Source organism: Trachurus trachurus, assembly GCF_905171665.1.
Source record: "Trachurus trachurus genome assembly, chromosome: 6".
Lineage (NCBI taxonomy): Eukaryota > Metazoa > Chordata > Actinopteri > Carangiformes > Carangidae > Trachurus > Trachurus trachurus.
Window position 1 is genome coordinate 16,951,450 of NC_139897.1, and position 13,505 is coordinate 16,964,954.

General features: G+C 42.0%; 1 protein-coding gene across 3 annotated transcripts; it reads left to right on the top strand.

Moving 5' to 3' along the window:
- The first annotated feature begins 2,544 nt into the window (after positions 1–2,544).
- On the top strand, positions 2,545–13,498 carry ric8b (RIC8 guanine nucleotide exchange factor B). Of its 3 annotated transcripts, none has more exons than XM_083974106.1 (10): positions 2,545–2,732; positions 3,155–3,202; positions 3,321–3,953; positions 4,891–4,985; positions 6,438–6,588; positions 6,938–7,036; positions 7,251–7,395; positions 7,598–7,742; positions 8,708–8,827; positions 11,000–13,498. In XM_083974106.1, exons 1-10 carry the CDS (start codon positions 2,649–2,651, stop codon positions 11,106–11,108), a joined length of 1,629 nt encoding a protein of 542 aa, XP_083830232.1. In that variant the 5' UTR covers positions 2,545–2,648; the 3' UTR covers positions 11,109–13,498. The 3 variants fall into 3 exon arrangements, with proteins under 3 accessions (XP_083830232.1, XP_083830234.1, XP_083830233.1); XM_083974108.1 differs by having other exon boundaries at positions 7,598–7,727; XM_083974107.1 differs by having other exon boundaries at positions 6,941–7,036.
- The last annotated feature ends 7 nt before the right edge of the window (positions 13,499–13,505 follow it).

Below are 13,505 nucleotides of genomic sequence, written 5' to 3' on the forward strand. Positions count from 1 at the left end.
TTTTCCTGTGACAACATATATATATAGTATGTATTTTCTGTAACTTTGTAACATGGTGTATCCTTTATTTTCTATGTTACAATTGGTACTTTGTTCTCTGTTTTGTATGGTTAGTAAAGGACGCATTAACCTAGGGTTGTGTGTTTTATAATGCACTCAAAGCTACTGAGGACCTATTACCCTATGGGTATTTATAAAAAGGGAAAATATCAAAGTGTACAGTAACATGAAGTCTAGTCACTTTTCTGTAAATAAAAGCACTGGAAACCGTTTGTGGTGACTGTTAAACTATCGCAGTTGAAACTGATGTGTATGTGGGAAAAATGTTGCCACATAAATAATTTCACAATCTAAAACATGAGTCATCTTTGTCAAATTGTCTTCTTTTTTTTTACTCTGTCCATTCCTGATCTCTATTTCTTCATATTATCTTTGGATAAATGCACAAACTGATGCACAAAAATGTTAAAATGGTAAACACATTGGTGGATTTCTTTGTCGTGATGGCTTCATAAGTTCTGACGCGTGTCGCCTTTTGGAAATTTATCATTTCATTTTTAGCCGTCCCTCAGAATCCCAATACACATTTGGATGTTAAAAGGGAAACGTTTTCTGAAGCTGTCTGAGCCCATTTGTACTTCTCTCTCCGTGCACCCCGGTGACAGCACAGTGGGGGGCTGGGCCGGTAGCACAGGGGCCACACTGCAGAAAGAATTACATTTCAATAGAGAGAACGTCCTGCTGTGCAGCGGTCATTGTACCTCAGTCCCATAACCTTTGACCGCTGACCCCTGCCAAGGTTTGTATTTATTGGAACATAGATCCTCTGTGTTGTGTCTCTCTGAAATCCTGCTCAAGTGAGACTTTGAATGAAGAGAACCTGTTAATAGCAAAAAGAAAAAAATCTTTCATTGGGATTTAATCACCTGACCTGAGTGTCAATATCAATATCCGCTGAGGATTTCAGAGGAAGATTGGTGAGTGTGGATGTGCAGGAGGTTGATAAGACAACACTGTCAGCAGTGAGAAAATGTGTTGTGTTGCCGTGCTGTGCTACGGCCGTTTTAACAAAATCACTTAAAATCAAAATAGTTATGTGCTTTAAAATTAATAAAAATAAATGCACAGCGTATTGACTTAGTCTAAGTGTATTGATTTTATCTTCTATTTAAGAAGTAAAAGTGTCAGAATAATGTAATTTTTAAATTCATACTGGGGTAAGATCATGTAATTTCGTATTGCCCATAATATTTCTATTCATGGCCATGAAGGGAAACCGCAGCCACCTCCACACTAATGCTAAACAGCAGCCGTACATTTACTGTGCATTGGGTGGAGGCTCAAACCCGGGAGTGTGAGGCAGCTGCAGCCAACATTTATACTGATCGTGCACGTTCAATGATGTGATGTCAAAGTGCCACTGACTCAACAAAGCAAGTAACTAATACTTTTTCCATAGAGTTACATATGTGGCTCCAGCAAGTCTGAGTCTGTGTCGTCCAGCTGTTCTGTTTTCTGATGGATTCACTGTGGTTTATAACAAATAACTGAAAACAATGAGACATTTAAGATGAATTTTGCAGGCAACAAAAAAAAGGATGGATGACAACAAAATGGCGTTGTGGATGTATTTTTCCCTCATCCTGATTAGGTTGCTGAGATTTAGCTTTTTATTGAAGAAATATTTTTTAAACCGAAATAAAAATTTGTTTCACAGCCACTGGACAGGCAGCAAATGAACTTAAACTTACACAAGTAAGAAATTAAATCTAGAAATCTTTTGATTTGAAACTAAGATTAATTTCAGTGTGACACCCAACAAAAGTCAAAACCCTTAGGTTATAAATATTCTGTATAGGATTAACTGGCTATTGAATTGCTTAATTTTCACATTACACAACATGAACTTCAATTAATTTAGATATTTCCCCCACATTTCTGCCATGTTTCCACTTTTCCTACTTTAACTTATAAACTAAAACATCTGGACTGGTGTGCCTATTTGTTTTCTATGCATTCAGACCTCTTTTATATAAAGTCTATGATTCAGACCTTTGTTTATTTGACCTTGTTAAACCACACAGGGCCCTGGCCTCACATGACATCATCTGGTGGCTCCACACATTGACATGTCACATGTGTGTCCTGCTGCTGCTGCTGCTGGTCATGTGTCAAAGCTGTTAGTGTCACAGTTTAGATCAGCAGCTGTAGCTACTACAACGGGCCCCAAAAGTAGGCTATTCAAATTTTCACCATTTTTTTATTTTATTTCACAGCTTTATATTAAAATCATTGAAATTCATCACTCCCCACCCCATCATAACAGCAACAACCCAGAATTGTAGACACTTTTAGCAAATTAAATGCAAAAGAAAAACTGAAATATCCCCTGAACCTAAGTTTTCAGACCCTTTGCTGTGTAGTTGCTGCATAATAACCCAGTGAGGAGCAGGATGCTGCTGCTGCTGCTGCTGCTGCTGCTGATGGGCACATGAGGGGAGTTTCCCTGTTGACAGGCGACACACACACCCTGTGAGCTAGCTAGTTAGCTGCTCGCTAGCTGCTCATCGCTCAGTGGAAACAACAACATCCACAAACCAAAGCTGCTGCTGCTGCCGCTGCCTGTCGGTCTGCTTCAAATATCCACCATGGATTTGAACAACATCTTATCGCAGCTTGAAAATGACAACGAAGGAGACGTCGAAAAGCTCCTGCAGCAGTTTAATCAGGAGGTGAGTCGCGCCTCTGCTCGGTTTTTTTTTTTTACGTCAACCAAAACAAACGGTGCTACGTGCTAGCTGCTAACGGCTAACTGCTAACGCTAGCTTTGAGTTAACTAAACACCTTAATAGCCAATTAAACCGATGTTAATGGTGTTATATAATATTTAATGTGACACTGTTACATCGCATATAACCAGGACAAACTGTGAATGAGCCTGACAGGAGCTTTAAATGTTGTTTACAAAACCCAGCACGTAGCTCTGACGATGCTAATGCTACTTAGAAATCAGGTTTCTGCACCCAGAGATGAAACAGCAGCGGTGTGAACTACGATGTGATAAAACTACAGCATATATATGTAATAAAGTCTGTTTAATGTGTATGTGTGTGTGTGTGTGTTTCCGTGTCAACCATGTGTGTTTCTGTTTCAGAACAACCGCACCTTCAATTTCGACCCAAAGGAAGAAGCCCTGAGGAGTGTAAGGACTGTTTATATGAGCAGGTTGTTATTAAAAAAATAAAAATAAAAGGCAATGTTTGATTCAAAAAGTCACTTTTTAGTTGTGATTAAAGTGTGTCCTGCCTGTGTCATTGCAGAGGCTGTGTCAGGGTGTGCTGACAGTCCTGGGGAGGCAGGTGCAGCCCAGCTGTCAGAGGACATGTCTGGAGACTCTGCGCATCCTGTCAAGAGACAAGCGTGTCCTCGCACCTGTGGCCACCAGGGAGGGCATGCTGACTCTGGGAGGCATGGCGAGGCTGCATCACGCCAGGGAGGAAGGATGTGACAACGAGAGAAGCTCCCCGGAAGAGACGCAGTCAGAGGAGGAGGAGAGGGTTGTGGTGGAGGCCTTGAAGTGCCTATGCAACGTGGTGTACAACAGTCCTGCAGCTCAGCAGGTCAGTGTGGACGTACAGCTGGCCCACGGCCTGTGCACCAGCCTGCACACGGCCCGCACATGGCACCACGAGGTGGGCCTGTTCACGCTGCGCCTTCTCTTCCTGCTGTCCGCCCTCCGGCCTGACGTCAGAGGGGTTTTGAGGAGAGAGTGGCACGCAGTGAGACTACTGTCGGAGGTCCTGGAGCACACCCTGGATGTGCGCTGGGTCGGCCCCTACGAAGTCGCCTGTCCAGATCCGCAGGCCCTGCCCATGCCGGCAGAGGACAACGAGAGAGCAATGGAAGCACTCAAGGCCTTGTTCAACCTCACACTGTCTGACATTCGTGTTGAGGTGAGTGTGTTGTGAGAGTGCGTCATGTAATGGCGAAGGTTCACATTGCACATTATTCATCATGGTTTTCTCTCTGACCCCATATTATGTGTAGGGGAGGTGGTGTTGGGAGCAGATGAGCTAATGCAGATGTTTCAGGCACAGTAATTTGCTCAATTATGGGTTGGACCACAAAGATCATACATCGCCACAACAGCCAAATGATATATCACATAATATTTGCTCTGTTCACATTTTCCTCAGGGAGACACTGTAGATACTGTGAATGACTAAGCACATCAGATGAATCCAGTAAAATGAAATATGACCCTTTACACAAACTCTGACCAGTTTGGCACTTAAAGATTTAGGTCAATTAGTGATTAGATTAATATCAGGTGTGTGGGGGGGCTGTAAAGGATGCATCATTAATTTTAATAATTACAGCTGTGCTTTTTTATGTATATCAGGAATACACTGATTCACTTGTGATTGATGTAGTTACAGTAAAGTGTAATAGTTGATAGTGATTTTAGAAAATCATTATTTAACTTGACAGTCCTGTCTAAGAAAGTATTTCCAACGTGCTTGCAATACTTCATGCAATTTGGACTGAAATGGACACATGGCCACAAAGACAGCCTCTAACACGGTGTAAGTGTTAATGATCTAATTTAGCTTTATAGCTTAGGCTCATATGTGACCCTGCTCTCCTCTTTGACATTTTAGAAATCTAAGCTTCCTCCTACCTCTTTTTTTGAATCCCTCAGTCTGCCTATCTTTTGTCTTTAGATTGGCTTCAATGCCTCTTGCATAATACAAGTTGCTATTTTTGCATATGCTTCTAGTATCCTGCCGTTAGTCCTTTAACCGTGTTTATCGTATTGTTTTGGTTTTTGTCAGATCGGTGAAACAGTTTGCTTTGAGTTGATGTTTTTGTCCGCTCCTTATTTGACAGGAGGACGATCACCAGTTCCGACTAATTGCTGCCATTTTGCGTCATTTGTTGATGCTGAGGACGGAGACGGAGGAGAAAACTGAGGAAGCACACAGGTGGGCAAGCTAGCCACAACACTTTGTAAATGTGTGTCCTCATCTCTGTGTTTGGTGATTGTTTGTTAAACTCGAATGCTGCTGTTGAAACCGATTTGCATAGAAAAGCACACGCATCCACAGAGCACTTCCACCACCCAGCAAAATAACTACAAGCATGTGCGGCACTGTAACCTCACCTGCTGTGATTTGCATGAAAGCGCTGAACGTCCATGGAGCAGCTGCGATGCTGCACATAAGAGACTGATAGCTGATGGTGGCAAACTGCAATGTCGTGGGAAAATGTGTCAGGCAAAACAAAGATGTTTCTCCGGAGCGTTGATTGGTGTTTCATCTCCTAAAGGCTTTTAGCTGTCGCAGTAGAGCAGCAGTATCTGATTCTCATGGTAATTTAATGCAGGAATGCCAAGAATCTGTGGCCAAAGACTGAAATTTAAACAGCGTCATATAAAAGTGACTGATGTTCCTCTTGACCTGTCACGCTGGTGGCTGAACTGGTCATGGGAGTTTGACCCACTGACTAACAGAGTTTAGTTGTAGTTTGTTTAAATGTGAATATGTGACAGAACATGATAGATGTTTGTATTCAGATCCATTTATAGGTTTGGTTAAGTGAAATTAGTTAAACATACATAGTAAAATATTTCTAAATCTAAATTTTCTAAATTGTTCAGGATTTTTTTTTTATATATATATATATATATATTTCTTACTTTTCATTTGTATATAAATCAGTTCGCGTCTTTCTTTTAGAGTAGGAAAATAGTAGAAAAGTAGAAAATTTGTTGAAAAAATGTCATTTTCAGAAGTTCTAGATGAGCGCAGTGGTCTTGATGAGACATTTCTTCTCTGAATGTTTGTAGATCAAATCAGAAATTGATTGGCAAAAAAAAATTCTACAACCTGGGCTTACACTAAGACTATATAAGTCAAACCAGTCTACAAAGTGTTCATAAAGCCAAATATCTTCTATATCTCTAAAACCTGTCCCTGTCTCTGACTATAAAACGTACTGTCTCTTAACTTGCTGTCTGGACAACGTCGGACTGTGGCTTAAACAATGTGGCACAAATGAGCGCTAGAGAAATAATTTGTGAAAGCCCTTCTTACTCCACCTGCGCCAGACCGCACCCTGAGGTCATCTGGCAGCGCCCCATCAGTTGTTCCAAACCGTAGATTAAAAACAAGAGGTGACTGGTCCTTTGCCATCGGGGGTCCTTGACTCTGGAACAACTCCTCTTCGGCAAACTGCCCCGAAGCTTTCATCTTTTCAAAAGCCATTGCTCCAACGCTTTCATCTACTAATCGTCTTCTTTACTACTTACACCTCAGTTTTTTAGGCTTTGACCCCTTAAACCTTTTGGCAACACCATCTCAAAACAGCGACTCTTATCCTGTAAAGTACGGTAAATGGTTTAAATAATTAAAATGTCCTTCTTTTTTTATCCCCAGCCATGCCGTCAACCTGCTTAACAACCTGCCTGCATCCTGCCTGGATGTGTTAATCGACGTGCCTGTCCAGGGAGGGCATGAGAAATATGGTGGGAAAAACATGGATGGTGTCCAGAAGTTAATAGACTTCATGGAGAAAAGGATCGACAAGGTAAAGTTCAACCTCTGCTGCTAATACAGAGAGGGGTGTAGAGTTTAGATTATATTATAATGGTAATTTATCTAAAGCTTTTTTACATGTTATTTAAAAAAAAAAAAAAAGCTTAGAAGAAACTGAACTAACAACTGGGAACATCACAGGAACAGACCATGTGTCTTGTAGCTTGTGCACCATCATCCACTTCACACCGACTCTTGTCTTTAGACATTAAACGGCATATCATTTAATTTCTAATCTACCCACCAGCTTTGTTTAGTTTAGTTTGTTTGTGTGCATGACACCCGACCAGTGTTTCAGCTTGTGCAGCTTGTGAAGTGCGTGTGGCCTGTGTCTCTCCAAGCAGGGCTCCAACTACAAAGAGGGACTCACTCCGGTGCTCAGCCTTTTGACGGAGGGATCCAGACAACACAGAGAAATCCGCAGATATATCAAAGCTCAGGTACAGTAGCTGTCAATACATTAAAATACACTAAATGATAAAAAACATGTGGCATTTCAATTTGAGTTGCATTAAAGTACTTCTTTAATATGGAAGGTGGTCATCTGTGCTACTGAGTAAAGTACTGAAATCTCAGTACTCTGTGCGTGTGTGTGTTCATTAAGTAGTTACCAGTTAGCGTAAATTAAATTGTTGTAAATCTCTTCGTCTTCAGGTACTTCCTCCACTCACAGATGTGAAGATCAGGCCAGAGATTGGCACCACCATCAGGAACAAGTTGGTTCGCCTTATGACTCATGTTGACATGGGCGTGAAGCAGACGGCCGCAGAGTTCCTCTTTGTTCTCTGCAAAGAGAGCGGTAAGAGTGGGCATACGAAATGATAGTGGGGTCATGGGAGGAGCAGGGGTTACATCACACCAAATGACAAAATAACAGAATGAGAGAACAGGAATAATGTCTGAAGTGCAGTCCTCTCCAAATAGCAGCACAACTACAGCTTGGCTCATCTTCACACATTTATATGTGTTGTCACTTTTCTATTTGCGGTTTCATCTTCCAGTGGACAACCTGTTGAAGTACACGGGATATGGAAACGCAGCAGGACTTCTGGTGGCTCGAGGACTTCTCGGAGGCGGAAGAGGAGAGACGCAGTACTCAGAAGACGAAGATTCAGACACAGAAGAATATAAGTCAGCAAAACCCTTGTAAGAAATCAGAGGGCTCAGAATAAACCTCAGTGTTTCCGCTAGGATTTTTGTAAGGAGTGGCGGAGGCAGGGGGGGTCGCGGTAATTTCAACACTGTACAATTAGCGCGATATATCACATTTACCAAGCGCGACCTATCCATGCGCCAGTGTCCCGTGTCTGTATGTATACGTGTGTGTGTGTACGAGAGACGGCAGGTGGAGGGGCGGGCCGCCACAGTCTCGTTACTTAATGGGAAACACTGGGGGTATGTCGTGTTAAACTTATTGGCTACAATGATAATCATCAATGTTGTTTATTTATAAGCCCAGCGGGCTGACAGACTCAGTTTCTTTTTTTTTTTTGCTTTTCCACTAGCACTGGAGCGCGACGTCCGACACGAGAATCAAATCCGCTAATTTTAAAAACACACCGGCAACAGCGACCACTGACCTGTACTGAAACTACTGTTATTCTGTCACCTGAGTTACACGATGCTGCGGAAAAACACGCTGTGGTCCGTCATCGAGGTGGATAGAACTGAGCAGATGGTTCTCTGTAGTTTACCTTAGTACTTGCGAGTACCCGACCCAGTGCAGGACTCTGCTGTGAAGGTGGAGAGATGCGGTGGTGGTGTATTTGCGACAATAAAAAAAGAAAAAGAAAAATTGAAGGAGCGGCGGCTAGGATTTAGGAATGGCAGCCGCCACTCCTAAATGAATGTAGAGGAAACACTGAACCTCTGACCATCTGATGTCATCATTGCTCATCACCATTATTGTTACCTCTGTTTTCACCTGTATCTTGTTATGCACCATCAAGATTTTACAAAAAAGTATCATTTGCACTGAACTGGGATCATGGGCCAGGGGGCAGTAAATTAAATTATGTGACAGTTTATAAGTCTGATGCATGTACTGTATATTAGTAATGTATAAAGTCATTACAATATGTAAATTGACCTCAGTCATCTGCTGGTTTCAGCATCAACCCCATCACTGGTCATGTGGAGGAGCCGATGCCGAACCCCATTGAGGAGATGACAGAGGAACAGAAGGAGTACGAGGCCCAGAAACTGGTCAACATGTTTGACAAGTTGTCAAGGTAAAATAGCTCTGGCTGCATAACCTTAATCAATACGTATAATTTTTATCAATTATAAAACGTACTCTATTATTTATGATTAGGTTACTAAGTGTTCAGACCAAAAACAGCCCTGAATGCAAAAAACCCCCAAAACTTAGAGGCTGTGTTGGTTGGTTAGCGATAAGAGTTTTAGAAATCTTTCCAGGTGCAAATTTTTGGATCCAGATCTTCACCAAAAAATTCACCAGTCGTTACAGAGCTCACTGCAGGAGGCTGCACAAAAATTCACAGAAATTTGATGACATGTTTTTGAGATATTTGTTACTGTATGTAACAAGAGACAATATTATGAGAGGAAAAAATGGCTGGAGGGAGGTTGCCATGCCTACTGTAGATGATTTGTTGACATGTGATAGTAGAAGGAATCTGTGCGTAATGACGAATTGAACAGGATGATTGATTGGAGAGTTTTTTTGCTAAGAAACAAACACAGATGTCTGTGACAAATAATCAATTGTGTTTCCTTTGAAAAGACTGCAACAACATGATTAACTTTTCTCTTTTCCTCTGCTCAAATTATTCATATTATTTGTTTTTCCCCGTGCAAAGGGCCGTTCTGCATTTATGTTGACCTTTTCTTAGCGAGCGGAGGCCAACGTTGCCTGTTCGATACTCGCACAAAGGTAACAGTGAGCTCGCTCCCTGCCAACCGATTCATCAAAGGAAGAATCTCTTGCCGTTAGCTGTAGCTTCAATTAGGCTTGGACTTCCAGCACGCCGCAGCATTCAGCTAGAGTAAATGGAGGCTGCCGGCACGCCGCTGCAGCATCATTACCACCACTCCATTAATTATCACCTAATTGGCACACGGAGTCGGCTTGTCGGTCCTGCTCCTATTATGTGCTGCATTCAGGGTTTTTAATAACACATGTGTCCTGACTTTATTCTTGTCATCCTGAGGAGCCAATCATTGGGCAGACAGGGAGTGGACTGAGACAGTGGCACAACTAGACAAAGCAATTTGGGGTGGAACGTGGACGAGAGAGGAAGAGACCCGGCCCCGAACAAATGTGGAGACATAAGAAAGCTGACCTCGTCATTGTTGAGCCAAAGAGGGGGTTGAGCCGTAATGAGGCACGTGCGGCCAGAAGAGGAAGATTCCTTTCTGAGGCTGCATCCTCCTTTCTTCTCCTCCTCAGTGAAGGAGATGTGGTGATGACCGAGCGCTGCCTCCCTCACTGCTCTCACTGCTCTAAGGAGATCGGTCAAAGCCTCGCAAGAATGTGCTCCCCTAACTGCTTAACTGATCCTCCAATTAGCACATATTCTGCCCCCCTTCACCCGCCGCCACCACGCTCCCCTCTTACATCTGCCAGACCCCCACTCCTCTGATGACGATAAGGAGAGGCGAGGTCTTTTTTTTTAAACTCTAATTGGGATGATGGTTCATGTTTTTGTTTGTTTTGCTTTTGTTTTGTCCTTATTGTACCTGCTGCCACTGAACAGTGATATGAGACTGCAAATCAACGCTGTGATATACGCTCAGATTTCACCGCCCAACAGCTGTCGTCCTTTTATAAAAAAAAAACTTAACCTGTACAGTTTTTCAGGATGAGTTCAAATTAATATCATGAATCAGAAGGAATTACATGACCATCTGTAGTTGAATCTTTCCAATGAATGAAAATGGGTCCTCTTTAAATCTTTGATGACAGATCATCAGAGAGGGAGTGGTGACACAGTGCAGGTATAATTGGATTAGGATGAAGGAGCAGCCGTGGCTTTGAGGAGATTAGTCTGAGCGCTGATCCTGTAATTAAACCTGCCACAGGAGAGGAGGGCTGAGAGGGAGAGAGGATGGCCAGACAGGGGCCAGTGTCCATGAAGGAGTGTGTGTGTGGGGGGGGGGTGGGGTTCTCGAGTAAGGGTCCTCGAGTCCTGGATGCAAGGGAGTAAAGATGTAGCGGTGAAAGCCCTCTTTAAGACTGTCCACTCACAAAGGAGCCTGAGCAGAGTTGAGTTTGTTTTCTGCAGATTTAGTTTTATTTGTTTACTTAACGAGAAAAGACAGTTGGGACCGTTTGTGTCTTTGCAGCGTTTGGGCGTCGTCGTCCTCTTCTCCGTAACAACTCCCTGTAGAGTCTGTGGGTTGTTTGTCTGATGTTTTTTGTCTCTCTCTCGTGTCCACAGGCAGAACGTGATTCGGCCCATGGGAATCAGGCCGGACGGGACGTTAGCGCCTCTGGAGGAAACTCTCTGCGATCCAGGAGAGGACAACTCAGGATCAGACTCTGACTAGTTGCTCTGCACATCGAGGCCACATCCTCCAGACCGAGCCCGCCCAGGCTCTCCAACAAGCTGTGTCCCATTTCAAGGACCAGATCCTTCTTGAGTGTGGGTCCCTCAAAGAAGGTAAAAGCTGAAGAGAAAGTCTAAAAGTCTGCAGTCACAGAAATAAAGTGTAGAAGTGTCTTCAATAAAAAAAAATCTGATGAGAATGAGAGAAAACAACCCAAAGTAGCACTGAGACCAAACATCACATGCTGCACCGATGACTCTCTGTAAATTAAATTGATGTTCAGACATCAGTACGACGAACTTAGGCTCCTCTTTTAAACTCTTTGAGTGATGTTAATCTTATGTTAATGTAAATATACTTATAAGCTCTGACATCTGTTATCTAAATTATTAATTATTACTCAATCTAGACCAACTGACATTTATTTACCAATGACTGTTGACCACTCATATGTAAATACACAATCAGGTAAATGTGATGTGGTCAAGTGCTGTTTTGCAGTTTTTCAAAGATGACATACAGTAGTTAAACTTCATCACATCATCCAGCAATTTACCAGCATGCAGTGGATTGTGGGATACGGATACTGAGAGCTGTAAAAACTACACTCCAGACAAAGCACATCTCTCTCTCTCAGCCTCAGTGTCCAGGAGTCGTCGCTCCGTTCAGTCTAGAAATGTGACTTGTGACAAATCCGGCCCTGAAGTGGGACACAGCTTAACGATTGACAGGAGACTGTAGGAGCCTTGTTGCTGCCGTTCTTCTCCACAGTGGAAGTGGACTTGATGCGCGATGCACCATAATGCATAGGAGGCCTCTATGTTTACTGTTGCACCTTTATCATTTATTGTACTGCTCCTTACATCGAGAAGACAGAGGTTACCTAATTTTTGCTGGATCGTGTTTTTCTCATTGAAAAACACTGTTGTTAATGGTTTGTTCAAAGTGAAACTGGTTCTAAATTATCATTCCTGCTCCCGTGCTTTTTTTTTTTGCTTTTTTCACTTTTTCACTTTTCTGTTCATTTTTTTTCTGCTACGTTTTGTATGTCTAGATAAATCAAGTGCACATATATACACACTAAATCATGACAATATTAACGTAAACATGAAAAAACAAGACATGAAACCACGTTAACCAAGTTAAAGAGTTTGTCCCTGGCTTCAGATCACAGAGCCTGTTCGGACTGGGACCACAGGATTGATGTGTATTCAGAGATCACACAATGCTGGTGTGAATAGTTTGAACTTGCAGCTCTCACTGAGTCTATATTTGGTTGTGTAAGGATCATGAATGTTGCACATCAGTTAGTTGCCAAGGAAACTTTCTGAATTTAGGAGTCTTTGGTTTACTGTCAGGTCACTACATGGTGTTTAAAAACTTAAATGAAGATTTTAAGATGCTATATTTTCCTGTGGTGGACGATAGTAAACAGATTTGTTTTCTGCCTGTTGTGGACTCTTGACAAAGAAATGTGTAAACTGAAATGATTGTTTTCTAATCTACATTACTCTTGCCAAATCTGCATGATGTTAAATCAGTCCTCAGTAATGTGATTTGTTTTCTAGATTGAAAATGTTTGCTAATTTTATATAAATTCACAAGTTTAGTCGATGTATAAACTTAATAATATTCCTTTGTGTTGGTACAATTTTTGATTAAATGTTAAAAGGCTGGAACTTCTGAAGTTGGCATGTATCACTGGATACGGGTTCACAACAGGTTTGGCCTTCTAACTGAAGCACTGACTCAGATACTGATAGATCACTTATGTATTTGTTGTAGAAGACAAAAGTCCTTTAATTGCAGATTACAATCCAGAGAAACTTAATTAAACCAAAAGGAACCTGGCATTATTTCAGGATTTGGTGAGAGCTCAGTTATTTAATGATGAATAACCATGAGCATACTTTTTAACCACCACTACTGCCTCTACACACAAAGAACAATGCAGATCATTTGTGTGACAAATTAAAGGGAAAAGCATCAAGTGTCTTCGTAAGGTGATGGACCATAAAGCGTCCATACTTTTCAAACCAGGTAGTGACCACTTGTTTTGTGTCTCCACTCACTCCTTCAGGTTTTTCCCTTCAGTTTGACATGCATGCTGTAGATTTGTTTGGGGTTTTTGTCCTTCTCGGTCCCATGTAAATGCCTTTTTGTTCCTCCACAATCAATGGGGATAAATTAAAATTGCATGTTGATCACCTCTGCACCAGGACAGACTATGTTATCGGAATCATTTTGTCGTTTTTGCACATTATACTGTAAATAGCACCACTCTTATTTAATGTAGTGAGGCGTCCACCGAAAAGTTAATAAACTGGAAAATAAGAATACGTGTCTCTTTTGGGACCTTTACAACATAAACCATATACAAAATGACAAAATATGGAA

Coding starts and splice junctions, on each gene's coding strand:
- ric8b (XM_083974106.1), top strand. CDS start 2,649: ATGGATTTGAACAACATCTTATCGCAGCTTGAAAATGACAACGAAGGA. Junction 3,203..3,320: donor AGGAAGAAGCCCTGAGGAGT/GTAAGGACTGTT, acceptor GTGTCATTGCAG/AGGCTGTGTCAGGGTGTGCT. Junction 7,037..7,250: donor GCAGATATATCAAAGCTCAG/GTACAGTAGCTG, acceptor CTTCGTCTTCAG/GTACTTCCTCCACTCACAGA.